Genomic DNA, 22,059 nt, shown 5'->3' with positions numbered 1-22,059 from the left:
GTGAAGTCACCATTTTTTTACAGCTGAGTAGTATTCCATTGTGTATATATACCACAACTTGCTCAGCCACTCATCTGTTGTTGGACACCTGGGTTGCTTCCAGGTTTTGGCTACTACAAATTGTGCTGCCAAGAACATATGTGTACACAGATCTTTTTGGATGGATGTGTTGGGTTCCTTAGGATATATCCCCAGGAGGGGAATTGCAGGGTCATAGGGTAGGTCCATTTCTAGCCTTCGGAGAGTTCTCCAGAATGTTCTCCACAGAGGTTGGACCAATTGACATTCCCACCAGCAGTGCAGGAGGGTTCCTTTGACCCCACACCCTCTCCAGCATTTTCTGCTGTTACCTTTTCTGATGTATGACATTCTCACAGGAGTGAAGTGATATCTCGTTGTCTTGATTTGCATTTCTCTAACAATCAGAGACTTGGAGCATTTTTTCATGTGTTTCTCGGCCTTTTGGATCTCTTCTGTGGTGAATATTATGTCCATGTCCTCCCCCCATTTTTGGATGGGGTTATTTGTTGTCTTGTTGTTGAGTCTGGCAAGCTCTTTATATATGTTGGTTATTAAACTCTTATCTGATGTATGGCATGTAAAGATCTTCTCCCATTCTGTGAGGGGTCTCTTGGTTTGGGTAGTGGTTTCTTTAGCTGTGCAGAAGCTTTTTAATTTGATGTAGTCCCATAGGTTTATACTTGCCTTAGTCTTCCTTATAATTGGATTCGTTTCATTGAAAATGTCTTTAAAATTTATGTGGAAAAAAGTTCTGCCAATATTTTCCTCTAAGTATCTGATAGTTTGTGGTCTAACATCCAAGTCCTTGATCCACTTGGAATTTACTTTTGTATTTGGTGAAATACAGTGGTTCAGTTTCATTCTTCTGCATGTTTCAACCCATTGTTTCCAATACCATTTGTTGAAGAGACTCTGCTTTCCCCATGTAATACTCTGGGCCCCTTTGTCAAAGATTGCACATCTTAAAGACCTAGAAGAAGAACAACAAAGGAATCCTAAAGCAACCAGAAGGACAGAAATCACTAAAGTTAGGGCAGAAATAAATAACATTGAGAATAGGAAAACCATACAAAAGATCAATGAAAGTAAATATTGGTTCTTCGAAAGAGTAAACAAAATCGACAAACCTTTAGCCAGACTCACAAAACAAAAAAGGGAGAAGACCCAAATAAATCAGATAGTAAATGAAAGAGGAGATATCACAACAGACACTGCAGAAATTCAACATATCATGTGAGGCTTCTATGAACAACTATATGCCACCAAGCTAGAGAGCCTGGAAGAAATGAATGATTTCCTAGATACCTACCAACTTCCAAAACTAAGTAAAAAGGAAGTGGATAACATGAACAGGCTCATCACAGCTAATGAAATTGAAACAGTTATCAAAAATCTTCCCAAAAATAAAAGTCCTGGACCAGATGGTTTTACAAATGAATTCTACAAAACTTTCAAAGAAGAACTAATACCTCTACTTTTAAAAGTCTTCCAGAAGATTGAAGACACTGGAATACTCCCTGCCAGCTTCTATGAAGCCAACATCACCCTGATACCAAAAGCAGACAGGGACACAACCAAAAAAGAAAACTACAGACCAATATCTCTGATGAACATAGATGCGAAAATATTGAACAAAATTCTAGCCAACCGGATACAGCAGTATATCAAAAAGATTGTTCATCATGACCAAGTGGGGTTTATCCCAGGCATGCAAGGTTGGTTTAATATACGTAAATCAATCAATGTGATCCACCACATCAACAAAAGCAAGACCAAAAACCACATGGTCATATCAATAGATGCAGAGAAAGCCTTTGACAAAATACAACATCCCTTTATGATCAAAACACTACAAAAAATGGGAATAGATGGAAAATTCCTCAAGATAGTGGAGTCTATATATAGCAAACCTACAGCCAACATCATACTCAATGGTGAAAAACTGGAAGCATTTCCCCTCAGATCAGGTACTAGACAGGGCTGCCCACTATCACCATTACTATTCAACATAGTGTTGGAAGTTCTTGCCATAGCAATCAGGCAGGAGCAATGAATTAAAGGTATACAGATTGGAAGAGAAGAAGTCAAACTCTCCTTATTTGCAGATGACATGATAGTATACATGGAAAAACCTAAGGAATCCAGCAAGAAGCTTTTGGAAATCATCAGGCAATACAGTAAGGTGTCAGGCTATAAAATTAACATTCAAAAGTCAGTGGCATTCCTCTATGCAAACACTAAGTTAGAAGAAATTGAAATCCAGAAATCAGTTCCTTTTTCTATAGCAACAAAAACAATAAAATATCTAGGAGTAAACCTAACCAAAGAAGTGAAAGACTTGTATACTGAAAATTATGAGTCACTACTCAAAGAAATTGAAAAAGACACAAAGAAGTGGAAAGATATTCCATGTTCATGGGTTGGAAGAATTAACATCATCAAAATGAATATATTACCCAGAGCCATCTACAAATTTAATGCTATCCCCATCAAGATCCCAAGCACATTTTTTAGGAGAATAGAAAAAATGCTACAAATGTTTATCTGGAATCAGAAAAGACCTAGAATTGCCAAAACAATCTTGAGAAAAAAGAACAGAACCGGAGACATCACATTCCCAGATCTCAAACTGTATTATAGGGCCATTGTCATCAAAACTGCTTGGTACTGGAAGATGAACAGACACACCTACCAGTGGAATAGAATTGAGAGCCCAGAAATGAGGCCCCACACGTATGGACATCTAATCTTTGACAAAGGGGCCCAGACTATTATATGGGGAAACCAACACCATTTGTTGAAGAGACTCTGCTTTCCCCATTTAATAGTTTGGGCCCCTTTGTCACAGATTAGATGTCCATAGGTTTGGGGGCAGGTGTTTCTATTTCTATTATGTATTTGTTCATTTTTTTTTGTTTTTGCCATTCAGTTTATCACCAGGGTTCAGTCTCTGCACCGTGACTCCACCTCTTCTGGCAGTTATTTTCTCCATTACCTCCCCCCCTTTTTATTATGAGATGGAGAAAAATAGGGTGAGATAGAAGAATGAGAAAGAGACACTGGCAGCCTGCTCCGTCACCCGCAGATGGGAACTGGGGGTCAACCCAGATCCATAATTATGTATGGTCACTTGTATACTTTATTAGTTGTGCCATCACCTGGCTCCTTGTATTTGTTTTACCAGGAGAGGAAATCATGACCCAGAGAGATTAATTTGTTTGCCCAAAGTCATATAGTAAGTAAATGGTGACTAGGCAACATAACTGACTGCAACTACTAGGACCCTCCATGGTGGGGGGTTGCTTCCTCCTTAGTCAGTGGTTTTGATCTGTGGACTCTAAAAGTTTCTGGGATGGACTGTGGAATGGTGTGATTTTGTATTCTGAAAGTCCTATCCCTTAGAGCCAACCCCAGACTATGGCTTATTGGCAGAGGGACCTGCTTCTATAATCTTCATCTGGGCATGGTTCATATCCTAAGAATTAAAAGTCTTTTGGATGAGGCCACATTTTCAGCAGAGTGGACCTGGATACTGGATTTGAGCAAGAACAGGAGATGCTGATTCTCCCAGTTTAGTGTCCCATCACATCCTCTCAGAAAGCAACCAGTACCATGCAATAGCCTTGTCTAGGTTTTCAGGGTTTGGTCCCCCTTGTTTGGGACAGGTGAGTAACTGTTTGGCTTTACTTTTTACAGCTTAACACAGGGAAAAGGGATAAAATAAACCGAGATCAAGCAGTTGTAACAAGAGAGTGCCACACCTTTTAATTTTTGTCATCACCCGGACTTCACTGCTTCAGGATGACTTTTTTCAGAGAGAAAGAGAAAGGCAGAGACCCTACAGCATCCAAGCATCCCCCACACATCAGAGCGCTCCCATGTGGTGTAGCAGGGGCTCAAACTTGGGTTGAGCATGAGAAAGCAGACACCCTCCCATGTGAGTTAACTCACTGATTTCCCCTTTATTTATTTGAAAGATTTATTTATTTATTTACTAATGAGAGAGAGAGAAAAGTATCTTGTGTGTTTACTGATTAAAAGCAATTTGTGACTGTGAGACCCTTTTGTTTAATTTTCTTTAAAAATATTAATTTTCTGTTAATTAATGACAGGGGAGAGAGAGAGAACAAACAAGAGCATCACTCTGACACATGCAGTGTTGGGGGTTGAACTTGGGACTTCATGCTTGGCAGTCTATCCTCTAGGTAGCACAAGCCTGCTCCTTTTGGCATTCAAAATTGCCTCTGATCACCCCAAAAGCACCATCGGGGCCTGACACCACACTGGTGATTCACAGGGCAGATTAAGTGAGAAATCTTGGCCTTTGGCAGATTCACAGTTCCCAAGGTCAAGGAAATCAAACACGTAGATTTTGGAAGCAGGTAAGTCTGGGTTTGAACTGTCACTCTGCCTCCTTGCAGGCCTGGGCAAGTGTCTTCTCCTATTAGAGTCTTGGTTTCTTTATCATTAACAACAATTACCTCAAACAGCTCATGTAAGGACTAAGGCACCTGCACTAGGGGGCGGACACTTGTGGAGACACCAACATGCTGGGTCCTAAGAACTGTCAGTGGGCCAATTCAACAGTTTTGCCGACAATGATAAAAAGGAAGGGGATCCTTCCCATTAAATCTGAGCAGTTCCAGACATTTGGGACCCTCACAAGATGAGAAAGACAAGGACATGGGAGCAGAGTTGGACTACAACTTTCATGAACCTTAATTCCATAAAAATACAAAAAATTGGGGCTAGGCAGTGGCACACCCAGGTAAGTGCACAATTACCATGCACTTGGATCTGGGTTAGAGCCTCCACTCCCCACCTGCAGAAGGGAAGTCTCACAAATGAAGCAGTCTGCAGGTCTCTCTCTCTCTCTCATTTTATTTATTTATTAATGTGAAAGATAGGAGGAGAAATAGCCAGACATCACTTTGGTACATGTGCTGCCAGGGATCAAACCCAGGACTTCATGCTTGAGAATCCAATACTTTATCTATTGTGCCACCTCCCAGACCACTCTCCCTCTCTCTCTATCCTCCCTTCCCCTCTTAATTTCTATCTGTCCTATCAAATTTTTTAAAAAGAAGAAAAAAAAAAAAAACAGCTGCCAGGAACAGTGGATTTGTTGTGCAGGTACTAAGCCCCAGCAATAGCAGTGATAGCAGTAATAAAAAATAGTAATAATATGAAAATTATCTTTCACATGTGCACTGGTATAAAGATGAACATAATCCAAGCTAGAATGTGATTCTCCTTTTGGAGTTCTGATTTCAAAAGAGACCAAGTTAAAAAAAAAAAAAACTTTTTTGAGTCCTAGGCATTGTGCCTAATGAGGCTGCAGGCTGAGGGAGTGCTGGCTGGGTACTGGGCACTCAAACTAGGTCATTTCCCAAGCCTGCTACCCCTATTTCTTCCTCAGACCTCCACTGCCTCCCTTTGTCTGAGCACAAGTACTCTACCTGGTGTGACCTTTTACCCTTGGCTTGTGCTGTTTCTCACCCATAACAGGAATCCGGTTGATGTTTGTCAAAATCTACCACTCAAATAACTCTGGCACCCAAGAATCCACCCAATACAACTCCTCTCTGATGCTACCATTCCCCAGCAATGAAAGGCAGAGGACAGTATGAAAACCTGTAGAATTATGCCAGGAACTTGTTCAGAGACTGGCCTCCTCCCTTCCTGGTAGCATAAGCAGGAATCAAATCCAATGCACTCCCAGCATTTTGCTAATTGTTTGCACATACACAGGCACACACCACACCACACCACACCACACCACACCACACCACACCACACCACACCACACCACACCAGCTGAGAGGCTGGCACAGATCAAGTACTCCATACAAAGTTATGCAATTGAATTACAGTTGAAGAAATAACTCTAATCTTCTACTTGCCTGTGTATTATCAGTTACTTGTTGGGAAACAATATGCAGGTCCATCTCAACTGCTTCAGGAAAAGCAGTCTTTGGGGAGTTGAGCCCTGCCTGTGGGGAGTGAGAAGCAGGGAGAGAGCCTCTACCAGGGCAGCTCCTTCCCTCTGAGATCTAATGTGTGCTTGACCATGGACGGAAACACACATCAGCAATTACCCTCATGTGGTTTATTCCCAGAATTCAAAGTTTCTGGGGGAGAAAACACAATTGTGCTTTATCCAGTTACTTAAAAAAACAACAAACAAGAGTTGTGGATTTCAAACACCATTCAGACGTGATGAAATGAAAAACAAGCTTGAGTATTAGCTCTAAACTGTGCTGACATCACACTTCCGGGTCTCTTTGTCTGCTACTAGCCACTTTTTACAGTTTCCCAACAGTTCCTATTATCCCTACATGGTTCTCATGATGAAGTTTATGCTTGGGAGAACAGCCATCTGGACAACAGGAAACTAGTCTGCCCTTTCAGAGGCCCCAACGGTGGGGAAAGTGAACTCTTGATTGCTATCTGTCAGAGGGGAGGCCGCGGCTTGGTCTTCATTCTGTGACCAGAATAGCCCTTCTACCTTCACTAGTAATCCAACCAGAAGCCAGCCTGGTTGCACCAGATTCTCATCAGTTAACATCTAACTTCCAGGAAGAAGCAAGATCACTTACTATTTAGGTACAAGAATTAACAAGAGAGATAGCCATATGCTGGTGCTCATAACTGTGTGGTGGGGAAATGAGCTTAGAGAGGAAACACGTCTTGCTGGGGCCACAGGACAGACTGAGAAGCAGTTAGGAGTGATAGTCTTACTCAATTGCTCTTCTAGGCCTCTGCTTTGTTGCTGTGCCTGAACCCCCTTTCTTATGCATCTTCATTCATGCTTCAGGTCAGAGGGTAGAGGCCCTCACTCATAGAAAATCTTTTAAAACTATAAATCCATCTCCCCACTTGACTGGGAGGTTCCATGTGGAAGTATGACTTGCTCCCTGCTGCTTCCCGTATTTCTAGAATAGTGCTTATTAGCATGTCATAAGCACAAAACAATCATCGACAGGTAAAGAAATGGTCCTGTGTGATTCCAATGACAGTACTATGAGAAGTTACCATTTACCCTATTCCATGGAGAGAAAAAAAGTGATGCTCAGGGGGCTGGGTGGTGGAAAACCTGGTTGAGCACACATGTTACAATGCCCAAGGACCAGGGTTCAAGCTCCAACTCCCCACCTGCAAGGGAAAAACTTCACAAGTGGTTAAGCAGTGCTGCAGGTGTCTCTTTGTCTTTCTCCTTCTCTATCTTCCCCTTACTCTCAATTTCTGACTATCTCTATCCAATAAATAAATAAAATATAATACAAAATAAAGAAAGAAATAGAAAAGCGATGCTCAGGAAGGAAATGTGATATCATCCAGCCCAGCAAGTAAGGGCTAGAGCCAGTATGTAGAAAAGCCAAATTTTCTGACACCAGGTCAACTTTTCTTTACTAATACTCCTTCCCTGGCACAGTAATCAAATTGGAGAAGTTCCAGTTTAGGCCATCCTGGACCTGTGTGTCACAGCTAGAGTGGGCTGAAAAGTAGAGGCCACTCCACACCTCTGGGGAGACTGTCTGGGGAGGGAGTAGTAAAGAAAGACACAACTGATCATTCTTTCTGTTGTAAGGAGCATTTGAGGCAGCCAGTCTGGGAACCCACCCCCCTAATTTAAGGCAGGAAAAGCAGGACTCTGCAGAACGACTGAGCAGGCAGTGCCAGGGAGCTCTGCTTTGGGGCACACAGGCCATAAATTTGAGGCTATGCACAGAACAAGCTTGATTAGGAGAAAGGCAGTATTAAGCAAGAAGTTAATATTAAGGCCACTGAAAACAGACAACATTGGCAAGGACAATGGAACAACTGGGACTTTCATACTGAACTGGTGGGACTACTGACTGGTTTATCCACTTTCGAAAGATGGCAACATCCAAATTTAACTAATACAGTATGACTTAAGCAGCTCTGATTCTGTGAAGAATCATAAATGACTATAGTTTGTACTAAAAGCATAGATGAAAGTGTTCCAATGTTCGTGATGGAAAGGTAAGATGGTCAGCCACTGTGGAAGACAGTCTGGCAGTTTCCCAAAGAAGGAACACATAGAGTTACCATGTGATGCAGCAATTTCACCTTTAGGCATATGCCCAAGAAAATAAAGCCAGTGTCCATGCTGGGGGTGTAGATCAGTGAGACCTCACATTCTCTCCCCAATGCCAAAAAAAAAAAAAAAAAGAAAAGAAACACCCACCCCAAAATTGATACATGAATTCACAGCAGCATGGTTTGTAATAGCAAAATAAGTAAGTTGAGACATATCCACCAACTGCTAAATAGATAAGTGAAATAGAGTATTATTTGGCACTAAGAGAAATGAAGTACTGATACACACTGTATTATAGATTAACTTGAAAACATTATGCTCAAAGAAGCCAGCTGCAAAAGACCAGATACTCTACATACCTGTCTGTCTCTGAGTTTGCAGGGAAAACTGGCAAGTGTGTGCCATCAATACAGTGTGAAAGGAAGGGGGTTGGCTGTCTGCTGTGGGCTCAGCTTTGTTTCCAAGGAAGCAAAGGTCTTTGGAAAGTGGGTGGGAACATGCAGCAACCAGGAGGGACTGTCAGTTTCAATATGAATCATCTTCTGCAACTTGCTCTAGGAATAGATACCCTGACTCACTCCTCCAGGGTAGAAACAAGATCTGCTACTAAAAATTCATATTTCAAGAGAACCAGCAGCAGCCTTTCAGAGGCCAAAGAAAAAGAGGAAAAAAAGAAATCAGCATAGTAACTAGCTGGGCATCACAGAAAACACTGTGGGGGCCTGGAGCACAGACCTCTTTGTACTGAGGACCAGACGAGGCCCAAAGCAGGACGCCGGCTCATGCAGCTGCTGGCGCCAGGGCTGGGACCCGGGGCTCCCAACCCCGAGTTTTCTTTGTACAAAAACCTGCTACTATATTTTCTGGAGAAATAAATTATGCCCTGGGCTGGTGGGAACACTTTTAAACAAAAAAGAAAAACAAAGCTGCCCAAATGGATCTAATTAGAGGTGGCTTGAGAGAAAAGTACTTGGGAGGGAAGGTGCAGAAAACATGGTGCAGTGGGTGAAAGCCCAGCAGGATAATTGAGAGGTGCGCAGGCTTCTTTGAAAATCACCCAGCATGGCCTGAGGGACCAGCTTATCTTCAGAAAGTGGCTGAGGAAGTGTGGGTGTACCATTAATGCCACAGTGAGGCCACCAGGGGTCACAGAATCTAACTAGCAAGTACCAGTTCTGTCTGTCCTTCACACATGAGAGCCAGTACTCTACTCCCTGTACCTTCCTTGTGCTAAAAGTCTGTCATCTTTTTTCCGTGTGTGTGTGTGTGTGTGTGTGTGTGTGTGTGTGTGTGTGTGTGTGTGTGTGTTTACCAGAGTCCTGCTCAGCTGTAGCTTATGGTGGTGCTGGGACTGAAACTGGCATCTCAGAGCCACAGGCATGAGAGAATGTTTTTGCATAACCATTATGCTGTCTTCCCATTATGCCTACATGACCCCTTCTATCCAAGGAATTGCAACACCACCACTTCTGAGACTGATGACAACCCTTTCTGAAAAAAAGAGGCCTGGGCCATGAATGCGTACTATAGCTTGCCAAAATTCTGTGAACAATACCACCTGACACTGATTTCCCAGCAACTGTGGATACTTGTTATCATATAACAACTGGTGTTATGTTTTGTTTTGTTTTGTTTTGTTTTGTTTTGTTTTCAGAAAGAAAAGAAGAAAAACTCACAAAAGTGGACCTGGTACGTTTAGCCAGCTAAGTCAAAGTGCTCTGTAAATCAATAAAGGGAGAGGAGAGAAAGAGGTGTGTGTGTGTGTGTGTGTGTGTGTGTGTGTGTGTGTGTGTGTGTAAGCCTGTAAAGAATTTCTTGTTTTTAGAAGACTCAGAGTATGTGCCAAGCATTATACTGGCACTACCTGCACCCACTTGTTTTATAGCTAAGTAAACTAAGGTTCTGAGAGCTTTATGACTTGACTGACTTTATTCAGCTGTTAAGTGTCGGGGATGTGAACCAGGTATCTCTGAAGCCAAAACTGCTGTCTCCCAGAAAAACAAACAAATAAGCAAAACACTTAAAAGATCTATGGAAACAACATGGAGATGCATAGAAAACTGAGAAAGCAAGTGGCTGCCACAAGCGATTTATCTGGCAGTGTAAAATTCCCCAGGCAGCCCTACTGGCAGAGTAACTCACCCCTCAAAACAACAACAAAACCAGGTTAGCCTGCATGTATTCATGTGTATGTGTCTCTCTGTGTGTGTACATGTGCCTGTGCCTGTACCTAGGACAGTATAAGCACTTTGCAGAAGACACTACTAAATCATATGCCAAAAAACAATTGTAAAAGACATCTTCTGGTCTGGATTTATTCCCTCTTCAACATCATATTTGCTCCGTTTACAAGGCAAAGATGATTTTTCTCTCTGCCAAGGCCGAACATTCCCAGCCTGTGATCTGAAAATCATGCTGTGTTCATTTTCCTTCTTAACGTACCCAAGGCCATAAATCATCCCTAGAAATGGGGATTTGCTTGGCATTTCTATCGGGGATTCACAAGGCAGAAGTAAAATCCAATTTGGGACTCTCACAGTCATCATGGGCCAGCTCAGAGCAGGGGACATTGCTTTTGACCACGCAAGCACCTCTATCCTCCACAGAGGAGACGTACAGGAATCAGATTGGCTGACTAAGCAGGACTGCTGCTCTTACAGGGTCAGTTTGCTGATTCTAAATGTACTCTGTGACAGAGGAGGAGGTCAAGGCAACTGAAGGGGGTGAGAGGAACAGAGCAGACAGCAGGGCCCCACTCTTCCACAGCCAAACCCACGACAAAGGAGAGAAGGGGAAACAGGGTAGGCAAAGATTACAGGAAGCAGTTAATTCATTCTACATTATTTATTGAGTCTACTGTGTGTCTGGCACTATTTTTTTATTTTTTATTTGTTATTAATAGTATGTTACAAGATTGTAAGATTACAGTGTGTAGGTCCACATCACATCCACCACCAAAGTTCTGTATTTCCCCCCAATCCCCGCCACACACACACACACACACACACACACACACACACACACAGCACTGCTCCATGACTTGTGAAAGCTCCTCCTTTGCAGGTGCTCCTGTGTGGTACCAGGAGTTCTAACCTAGATCCTAACACAAGGCACAGTGTGCACTCTACTGGGTGAGCTATCTTCGGGCCCCCATACAACTACTGGTGGTTTGTTCCTGCTAAAGCTCTGAGAATTTTTAGCTTCTGAAAGTGATCTAGAAACGACCATGGACTTGTATTCTGATAATCTGATCATGGACATTTCAACTCATCTCAGAGTTAGTGGTGCAAAGTGCACTGGACAAGGATTCAGGTCAACCAGAGTACAAGTCCCAGTCCTACAATTAGTGAGTGCATAACCCTGAGAAAGTTCCTTCTCCTTTATGAATCTCCCAACTCTTAAGATATGGGGTGTCAGACTTGCCTTCAAAGGGCTTCTCTTATGGCAACATCCTGATTCTGGCCTATGCCAGTGGCTCCTACTTCCAGGCAGGATGAAGTCCTCATGGCTCACTCTGACACATACTTGCTAAGTGCTTCAAGGCTGGAACCAAACACAAGGTATCACTGTTTCACTGGAAATTTAAACTGGCATGAGGTCAATTCACTTCATAACCCTGAACTCTGAACTTCCCCTGCCTCTTCCTTGCTAGAAATTCCACTGTAAACTGCCAATAAAAATGGGTGCACTATTTGCCTGTGGATTGCTTACTTATAGTCTCTGCTATGGGCTCTCAAAGGCTCTCAAAGGGAGATCAGAACTGAGGCAGCCCCGTAGCCCCCACATGGGTCCCTGATCCCAGGGCACACACCCATCAAAATGGGAGAAGTACACATTGTCCTTCCCTACTCACAGTAGCGGGACTTGAAGAATGCTTCCTATGTGTCAGGCACTAGTACATGCACTTCTCATTTAATAATTCCTTTAGCTCTTAAAATAACTCTGTGAAGTAGGAATAGTTGTTGCCTTCACTTTATAAATGAGACACTGAGCCAGGAAGGTTAAGAAACTTACTCAAGAGCACACAGCTATTAAGTGGCAGAGCAGCATGCAAAGCACCAGGTTGGACATGCAAAGCTGCATGTAGGACACCAAACAGTCTGGCCGACTCAATATTCTCCCATGAGCCAGCAGCAGCCCCTTTTCATAGGCAAGGAAGCAAGGTCCCTGTGCTGACTGCCACAGTGTGGCTGGTACTTCACATCCCTGAATGCAGTCTTTAAGTAGCAAGCTTGTTTCTGTGACTTAACAGTGATAAAAGCACTGTCTTCAAGTGCCTGCTCTGTACTTGGGGGAGGGAGGGGTGGCAAGGTGTTTGGCTCTACATCTCCTCTCTAATCATTACCTCCTAGTGCAGAGAGTAGGGGTCTGTGCCCCAACACACAGCCTGAAGCTGCTAAGTGCAACACAGAGGACACACTCATTCCCACTTGGATCAAAATCCCACTTTCCCCACCACTCAGCTGGACACTACTCTCTCACTCTCTCATCTGGCCAACTCCAGGAGAAAGGAGAAGAGGCCGGGCTACAGGTAAGGAGTGGCTATGTACTCTTGACTTGCAGATGATGGAGCCTTGAGAGCAGTTTCTGCTGAGTCTATAATGGCAGAAAAGAAGTCACTTATGAGTTGGTGAAATGGCTCATTTGGATAATATACTGCTTTGCCATGTGTGCAACCCAGATTTTAGTATGGCCCCCATGACATTAAAGGAAGCTTCAGTGCCTTCTCTTTCACTCTCTGTCTCTTCAGTTCTCTCTCTCTCTCTCTTTAAAAAGTCACTTAGACACCAAATTGCTTAGGACACATAAAATAGATTGAGAGATACTTCACCTACAGGCCTTGCTTTCAAAGACAGAGTAGAGCAGGATGAAATGTACAAGGGCTGTTGAGAGGGGAATTTAGTTTGGTGAGATGTCATAAAGGGAGACCAGTCTGGACATCCTGTGTCCTCACTGCAGCTCCTGTTAAAAGTTTTTGCACATCCCACGAACAAGTGTGAAATTCACTGCCCTTCTCCAGAACAGCCCTACCAGCTCTATAGGATCAAGAAAGAGGCTGTAAGAGCCCATGTCCAAACTGACATGCACCAGTATGTATGTGTGTGTGTTGAGGGGTGAGGGGAAAAGGATCTTATTGCCCCTGAATCATGGACTCAGACGGACCTGATCATTTATTCCCTGTAGGGCCCAGCTTCTAGTGAGGTCACAGATGATGGCAGCAGCCAGAGTCCAGAGCATTGGTGTGATAAACTGCTTGATTCAGGCTTTTATCTTCAGGAATAGTCTGCTTTCAGAGCCTCTCGTGGGTTTACCCCAAACTAGAATTTCCTCTTCCTTTGGCTCCTAGGAAATCTGTAAATCCTTATCTTCCAGGCACGTTACCATAATCTCTATTGGCAGATCCATTTGTGGTAACAATGATCATAGTTATTGCCTATGAAGCCAATCCTATTGTTAGGCAAGCCAAATCTGGTGGTTTTTTAAAATAAGATTTTATTTATTTGTTTGTTTATTTATGAGAAAGGAGGAGAAAGAGAATCCTATAATCACTCTGGCATATGTGATGTTAGAGATCAAACTCAGGACCTCATGCTTGATGAGTCCAGTGGCTCATCCACTGTGCCATCTCTCTGGCCACTCTAGTTGAGGATGTGAGGTTTTCATTATCTACACGTGAAAGACTATTCGGCCTCAGAGAGAAATGAGTTCCTTAAGGTCACAAAACTAGAATGCAGTGAGTTTAAATCTAAATCCCAAGTCTGCCTGGTTGCAGAGGCATTGACCCTCAAGCCAATGCTTGAGTCAGTAAAAGGCTGTTCATGTCATCTCTGTCATCACCTTTCACTTGTGATGCTCTCTGTGAGCTCCTAGACAAAGCTTCCAGAGAAGCTCCAGTGTACATCTCCACAGAGATTTGGAGTTGTTGCAGCACCAATTGTCTCTGTATCCCTAGTTGCCAGTACCAGGCATGACACCAAACAAAGCATTTACTGGGTGAAAGAGTAAGTAAATCGAGACCTTCCTGCCCAGTGTATGGATCCCTACACATCCTGCTTTCCCACGAACCAGCCACCCACTACACTCATTTGCCAGCTGCAGAGGGGATAGGCTTAGCCTCACTGCCAGGACTACCTACTGAAGGCTCTGGGTGACAGGGTACCAGGGCTCTGCAAAAGTCACACCTGGGAAACAGACTAGGGGACCCAGATACATTCACAGATTCACTCAGGCAACTGAGGCATTCATTACAATGGAATCATAAGCCACTCACATGTACTTGACCCTTCCCATGTTCACACATGCTCTCTTGGCAGCCTCCATAAAAATGGAGTCCAGAGACTTCAGTGACTTGAACTTGGCCACACAAATAGCTCAGGGCAGAGAGAGGATTTGCAGTCAAGTCTCTTGACATAAGGTTCAGGTTTCTTTCCACCATTCCAGGTTATATATCTCTACCATAGCTGGAAGTTTTAGACTGAAATCACAGGTCCTAAGGAATTTTACAAAATGGGGCAAGGTTTATTCTAGTCTCTCACAGCAATGATTCCCTGTGGATAGCCTGAGCAATAGCTATGACCATGCTGTGAAGTTTCAGAAATCAACCTCCCTCCAACCTCCACCAATTCTCTGAATATTTACAGGATGTTTAGAGGGGAACTTCCTGATTACAGCCCTGATTTATAGTGGTAGCCAAAATCCCAACAACTTTGATGAATTCCACATCAGCAATCTTTTTCAAAGGGCTGATGTGGGGTGTGGAGAAATTCTGTGCTCTAGGCAGGTAAACTCCTAGACTGAAATCCATACATTTTACATTTGAGGTTAAAGAAGCATCTGTCTTCCTCCCTTCTGACTTAGGAATCCTCTCTAGGAATCTATCCTAAGACAACATTTCATGTATAAAAATGATAACTGCTATGTGAATTTTAATAATGAAGAATTGCAAACATCCTCTGTCTAATATTAACATTAGGATAGCTGATGAATATATGGCACATCCGTGCGGTAACTGCAACCAGTGAAATATTCTTTATGAAAAAAATTTAAATGAATTATGAAAATAATTATTATGTACTATTAAGCCTAAAACAGAAAGACCATAGAACTGTATGTACGGGTGGGGGGGGGGGGACGGGACAAAAGAAAAGATTAAAGGGAAATGAGCCAAGATGTCAATAGAGGCTGCATTTATGTGGCAGAGTGAATTGTTTTTTGCTAGCTTTACACTTTTCCATGCTTTCTCTTCCCATCCTCTATATTTCTCTTATAATTAGAAAGCAAAAGATAGAAAACATGCAAATTTATACCACCATCACCTTTCCTGAGTAGAGGGAATTATCTGGGTAGTTAGAAAGGCTGTGATGATGACTCATGAAGAGAAGAAAGGTAGGTCTTGTGTCACTTTTCCCATAACATGAATAGAAACAAGTGTGTGTGTGTGTATGTGTGTGTGTGTGTGTGTGTGTGTGCGCGCGCGCGCGCACGCGTGCATTTTGAGGGGGATCCCTTGTAAATATGGCTTAAATATTTTCTTGGTAATTTCCGTCTGAATTAATTCTTTGGTTCTTAATGTTAGAATAGAAACCTATAAGCATTGGGAAATACAGGTAATAGATTTCTGTCTCCAGCCTCAGATAGCTCCTGCTTCTGACAGAAGAAGGAAAGCAGACTGCCTCCAGCATCTTTGCAGGCATAAAGCCTGCAGGGACAAGAGTTGGTGACTTGGATAGGCATTTAATTTGAAATTTGAGGTCCTGCCCACAACAAGGCACCTCATAGTCTCTCTGGCTGAAAGGCTTTTGAGGCTATGGGTGAGAAGGATCTTGTGGCTGGAAAGGGCACAGACATCAGCATGTGAAACTGTAGATCAACACAAGCTGTCAACATGAGGCGGCATCATGCTGCTCCTTAACCTGAAACAACTCTGTTTGTCTTCTAACTCAGCATGCGAGAGACAGACCTCAAGACCCTGAAGGCTGCACATGGGCCCAACCTCATTGGAAATGTGCTTGGTTGCTCCATAAAAACACTCAAGTTCATTTCACAGCTATGTTTGGATGACTGGATTTGCAGCCAGTCTTTTGTCCTTCTGAGCAATAAATATTTCCCAAGAAACAAGTATCTACCCCTTACCACCTCCAATCACATTTCCATCTTTGTCTCTCTAAAAAATGAATGGTAGAGGCAAACAGAGAAGTTGCAGGGTCAGAGAAGTGTGTGGTCACACTGAAATCTAGACTCAGAGACATGGACAGCTCAGCAGAAACTAAGATTTGGGAGCCCCGAGGTGTGGCGAAATAGAGACAAAACAAACATAAAACCCGTAAAATTCTATTCAGATGCCAGGGGGGCAGTTGTCAACTCACCAAACATGTTGCCCTCATAACCATCTTTTGTGAGTGGCCGGAGCTCATTTTTCCCCATTGCATAGCGCTTGTAGCTTTGCCAGGCGAACTGCATCATCTGCAAGGAAAAGCAGGAAACAGAACCTGAGTGTGGTGATCCCCCGTAATGCAGACTGGCCACCTGGCTTTGCCTTTTACAACAGGATTTGTAACCACATTAAAAAAAAAATTGTCAAAGTAAAAAAGATGGCTTCTTCTTACTGTCATTTTTCAGTCACAGTTACTGGCAGACCCATAGGTTCAGAGTTTAACCATGGGTTTATTTATTTTTTTCTTGTTCTATGTGGCACCAGGGAGTGGACCTAGCCTTGCAGTGTAACACTGCTAAGTTTCCTTCTAATCCAATTATATATGGGGGGGGGAGCACGAGCGTCAGACACACATACCAAAGTACCACTCCGTAAAGTCCCCTGTTGCTGACCTTGTTGCTCCCATGTGGTCCCATGATTGAACCTATGGCCTTCTGCGTGGTAAAGCCTGTGCTCTCCCTGCTGAGCCACTTCCCAGATTCTGTTTATGGATTACTTACAGACACAAAAAATAAAAATTTTACTCACTCTTCACTGCCTATGTTAAAAAGCTACCTCTCCCACGAAGGCTTCTCTGTTCTGCTCTGACCTTAAAGCATCCTCTGAAAGGAAGGAAACTGACACTTACCAAGTGAGAGAGCACCTGTTAAAATCTAACAAAATGATCCACTGAGACAGCTATTGACTTACTTTGTAGATAAGGAAACAGGTCAAAGGCATGAGTAACCTGCCCGAGGTTACCCTGTGAGTCAGCAAGAGTGCTGGGAATTGAACTCATGCCCTCTTGTCTCCAAAGCCATGGTGCTGCCCCCTAACGTCACTGCATAAGACTCTTTGAACTTCTCTAAGCCTTGGTTTGATCCCTCTGGCTGCCCCAGACTTCCTGGCACTCTGGTTGGACCCTGTCAAATTATTATTATTATTATTATTTCCTCAATCTCATCTATGAGCTCTCTGAAGCCAGAAACTATACTTGTCTTGCCTCATATTCCCCCCAGCATCCTATGCAGGGTTTGGTACACATTGGCAGCTGTATTTTCATCCTCCCAAGTGTGTGCATGAATTATTACTACATTGAAGCAGCCATATCAGTTCCTCTATAGTGCATGTGAGTACCCTGACCCCCTGGTTGCACTTAGCACTGGAAGCTGGTAGGTGACAAGATGATAAATCACCCCAAACCTGTTCCCCCATCCTCCAGGGGTTCCCTTATTTGCCTTTATGATGATCCCTTTTTGCCTTTGTCTGATAGGTTGCAGGACAGCAGAACAGAGTCCTGGGTGGTCACAGGGCTGAGAAGGAAGCCAGGGGCAGGCAGTAAGGAAACAGTTAGGGGTGAGGCACCTGTAATTGCAGAAAGAACTCAATCTGAGGGCCAGAGAGGTCTGGGTCTTAATCCAATCTGCCACTATTTTTGTGACTTTGGCAAGTGACCAAACATCTGAGTCTCGGTTGCCTAATCTTTGAAACAGAATATAATAAGACCTCCTGAAAAAAAAATTCAGTGAAAGAAGGTAGCTGGAAATGCTTGGTTTCCAACTTACCACAGCAAGTGATCAAGAGTTCTCTTCCCTCTTTGGCCTCCAAAGAGCCTGTCTAGTACTCTAAGCTTTGTGCCATCCACCTCTCCTCCCACTCATCCTATCAATATTTGTTCTCAAACATTAGTGGGTATCAGAATGACCTGGTTTCTGACTTATCTGGTCTGGGCTGAAGTCTGGTAATTTGCTTTTGTAAGGAGTATATATGTGCTGCTGCTGGTTCACTGATCACATCTGAGAATCACTGATATATACGTATGTCCCACCTTATTTCTAGGCTGCTGGGCATCCTTTTGCTTCTCCTACCTTACAACCTACTTCCCTGCTCAGCTCCTCTCTTCCTGACTCTTCCCACCTACAGTCCCATGTGCTGCCACTCCATAAGCCACGAGAAAAGCCTCTTCTGAGGCCCACATGCACAGAACAGAAGGGCAAGCCTGACAGGCCTGTGACCCTGACTCTCTGAGAAACGACAGAAGCATCTAGTACCATCTTTCCACTTCACAGATGGTAAAGCTGAGGTATAGGGATGGGAAAGAGTCAGGGTGACACTGCAGCTTATTTAGTTACCAGGCTTGCAGACCCCAGCCTTAAGCTTGGCCCAATATGTGGTTTCACATATGACACACATGCAAATGCCATGGTAACTCACACCAAGCACTTGGCTGGGACCATTCCTGTTATTTTCTACTTATCTGGAATTGGCAATAATGGAAACTAATTGCTGGGTATAAGCACTTGAGGGAAACTGGTCTCCTCCTTCAGTCTCATTCATCTGGGGAGACCCCTTGATTATGTCATTGTGAGGGGGGCAAGGGGAGGTAACTGGGTGGGAGAGCAGCAGGAGGCAGTTAAAACATAAATGACAGCAGGAAAGAAGGAGCCAGGGCCAGAGGGGGAGGCTGCACCTCACTCTCCAAACCCCTCCTGCTTAAAAAAGAGAGGGAAGTGGGTGTACAGGAGTAATTAAGAGAATCATAGGCATCTACATGTTCTCAAAGGAGCTGTCACTGCAGGGATGTGGAGCTGTTTGGAAAGTGGCCTGTTCTCACAGTCACCCAGATCAACAGAGGGGGATGAGGCACAAATAACACCTCTGTCACTCACCACTGGATTCAGAAGGCTGCCCTTAGTGATGATCTCTTCCCCATTCAATGCTGCGTGTCTTCACCTTGGGCTGAGTGGCTCAGCCTGGGTGCTAGATGAGCAAGGGATAGGAAATGAAGCATAGCCACATATACAGTCCTTTCCTCTTCCTACCACACCCTAAGCAAGCACCTACCAAGTGTCCAGTCCTGTGCTTGGCAGCAATCTGATCTGTGGTTATGGTGGGGGTGTTTTCCTGGTCTGTGCCCTATACTTCCCTGCCAATTGCATATCTTCCTGCAGGTGCCTGCTGAAATGGCATGTTTGCAGAAAGGCCTCCTCCCAGTCAAGCCAGACTCAGGCCTCCACTCCTACCCTGTATTCCTGAAGCCAAGTACCTGAAACCTGGGTCAAGTTTTTATACTTCCTACTATTTGCTCAGTTCCCTCACCATTCTCTGCTGCCCAGCACAGAACAGGGGTTCACTGAACCCTGCCCAAGAGGCATCTGGCAAGGCTGGTAGAGTGCCATACTTGCATGTGTGAGGCCCTGGGTTTGTTCTTCAGCATTGCTAGTGCCATTAGTGCTTTTGCCTCTCTCATAAATAAGTCTTTAAAAGCATTTATTTAAAAAGGCAATGATGAAGATTAGTTCTGGAATTTATCACATGGTTGAAAGAAATGGATCACATATGCCACAGGTAAAATAAGTAATGGGCCAGAGAAGGCAGGGCTTTTGAGCAGTGGAGGTACTCAGAAAGCAAGCACCTGTCTCAGGGAAAACCACAGTACCTGATGGGAAGGTGGGGCTGGCAGATCCACAGAGAGGCTAAGCAGGAGAGGCCTGGCTTTAGACAGAATTCCTGGCTTCATGCTCCAGTATATAAGAATCAAAGGTCAACTCCTGGCCTGTGAAATTTCCTTAATAAAGGACTCAGTGCTTACCACATTAAAAGGTAGTCCTTTCAATTGCAGAGTTTTAAAATTCCTTCCTCAATCCATCCAAATCTTTCCCCTATTGTCCAAGGGAAGGCAGTGTAAAAGCTTCCACACCACAGACCTCCTGCCAGGGGCAGCCAACCCTCAGTCAAATTCAGGCCATCTCCTAGTTGAGCAGCCTGACTCCTTCAAAAACTGTCTGTCCCCCCAACCCCGTGGTAGAGCCCTAAAATTGCAGGCCCATGGGGCATGTTTTTCAGGGGACTCCAAGTCTTTGTCAACCTTTTGTTCAGGATGGTGTGTTTCTGGCAGAAGCCAAAATACAGCCTACTTACATCCAGACCATCCTGTAGATACAAACTTGACATTTATCCCTATAAATCTCATCTGATTGGGCTCTGCTTACTATTCCATGCTGTCAGATTTTTTCTGTAACCAGATTTTGCCATTTAACAAGTGTGTGTGTGTGTGTGTGTGTGTGTGTGTGTGTACGCACATACGCACGCACGCAATTGTTTGGGCACTCTGCAAACTCGATTGGACTGCTATCTGTGTCTCCTTATAAGTTTTAGCCAGAAACAGGAAATGACCAGGCTGAGGACTGCAGCAGGAAACATCAGTGGGACCGTTGCTGCTGGACCCAGCACTGCTCCTAGCATGTCATCTGTCAGTGAGGAATCTGCCAAATAATCAATCAGCTAATCCTTGTATCTCTGTTTTAGTACATAAAGACATTGTGAAAGACAAGCCTGAAACATAAAAACACTCTGTACCAGTACCAGTAGTACAGAAAGAATAGAATAGCATGATCTGTTGTTAGAGAACTCATTTTGGCACATACAAATGATTGTGGTTTTTTGTTTTTGTTCTAAATACTTGCAAATTACAAACTTAGAAAACTATTCATTCCACTATGATGTCTATGATAAAAAATAATATGGACAAAAACAGGTGTGGTCAGTAGGTAGAAAAATACAGCCTTCATAAATAGTTGCTTTGAAGAACAATTTGGTATAAAAGGTAGATACAGAATTGCCACATGATCCTAAAATTCCTTTGTAGGTGTTCACATATGCTGTAAGTGTTAACACAGAAGGCCAGAGGCTTCCTTGCTTAGAAATGCCTGCTTACAAGGTTGAACTTTGGCTCACATCTGGGAACTTGGATTTAGCAAGTGTTTTCTCATTCCTTAACTTACTTAGACCATACAAACAAAGGGCTGGACACGTGCTTTCTAGTAGTCCGAAATTTTGGTATGTGCTAAGCAGAGGGTACCCACGTGACCAGCCTTCAGTAAAAACCTTGGGCACTTAGTCTCTACTGAGTGTCCCTGGTAGACAGTATGTTATGTGGGTTGTCATAGTTAAAAGCTGAATGAATTTAATGTGTTCTGCATTACTTCATCAGGAGAGGACACTTATTATAAGTTAGGCCTGGTTCCCTCTGGATTTCTCAGAGCATTTCTCCTATTTGCTGACTTTGCTTTGAGTCTTTTCCTCATAGTAAACCACACATCCAGGAGTCCTATGAGCTGAGTCTTAAAAACTGAATCAAGGGATAGACTTAGAGGCCCCTGAAAAAAAGTAGAAAATTTTGAGGAGGCCAGGCAGTGGCACACCCCATTAAGCACACATAATACTATGCACAGGGACCAGCACAAGTATCTGGGTTCAAGTTTACCCCTCCCTTGCCTAATGGGAGACACTCCACAAGCAGAGAAGCAGATGTGCAAGTGTCTTTCTCTGTCCCTCCCTATCTCCCCATCCTCCTCTTTAATTTCTCTCTGTCTTATCAAGTAAAAAGGGGGGGGGGGAATGGCCACCAGGAACAAAGGATTCATAGTGCAGACACTGAGCACCAGCAATAACCTTGGAGGCAGTAATAATTAATTAATAAAAAATAAATAAAAGAAAACTTGAAACATATGTCCACACAAAAAGTTATACATAAATATGCACAGTACTATTTGCAGTA

At 43.5% G+C, this 22,059-nt stretch overlaps 1 protein-coding gene across 2 annotated transcripts in view; it reads right to left on the bottom strand.

Annotated features, from left to right (window-relative positions):
• The window catches only part of MAN1C1 (mannosidase alpha class 1C member 1), a 190,513-nt gene that overhangs the window by 94,843 nt on the left and 73,611 nt on the right, over positions 1–22,059 (bottom strand). For both annotated transcript variants that reach the window (XM_060205570.1, XM_016187928.2), the window contains exon 2: positions 16,453–16,549. In XM_060205570.1, the coding sequence (XP_060061553.1) occupies positions 16,453–16,549 (97 nt within the window). The remainder of the gene's footprint in view (positions 1–16,452; positions 16,550–22,059) is intronic.

Source organism: Erinaceus europaeus, chromosome 13 (genome assembly GCF_950295315.1).
Source record: "Erinaceus europaeus chromosome 13, mEriEur2.1, whole genome shotgun sequence".
Classification (NCBI taxonomy): Eukaryota; Metazoa; Chordata; class Mammalia; order Eulipotyphla; family Erinaceidae; genus Erinaceus; species Erinaceus europaeus.
This window is presented reverse-complemented; position numbering and strand designations above follow the sequence as displayed.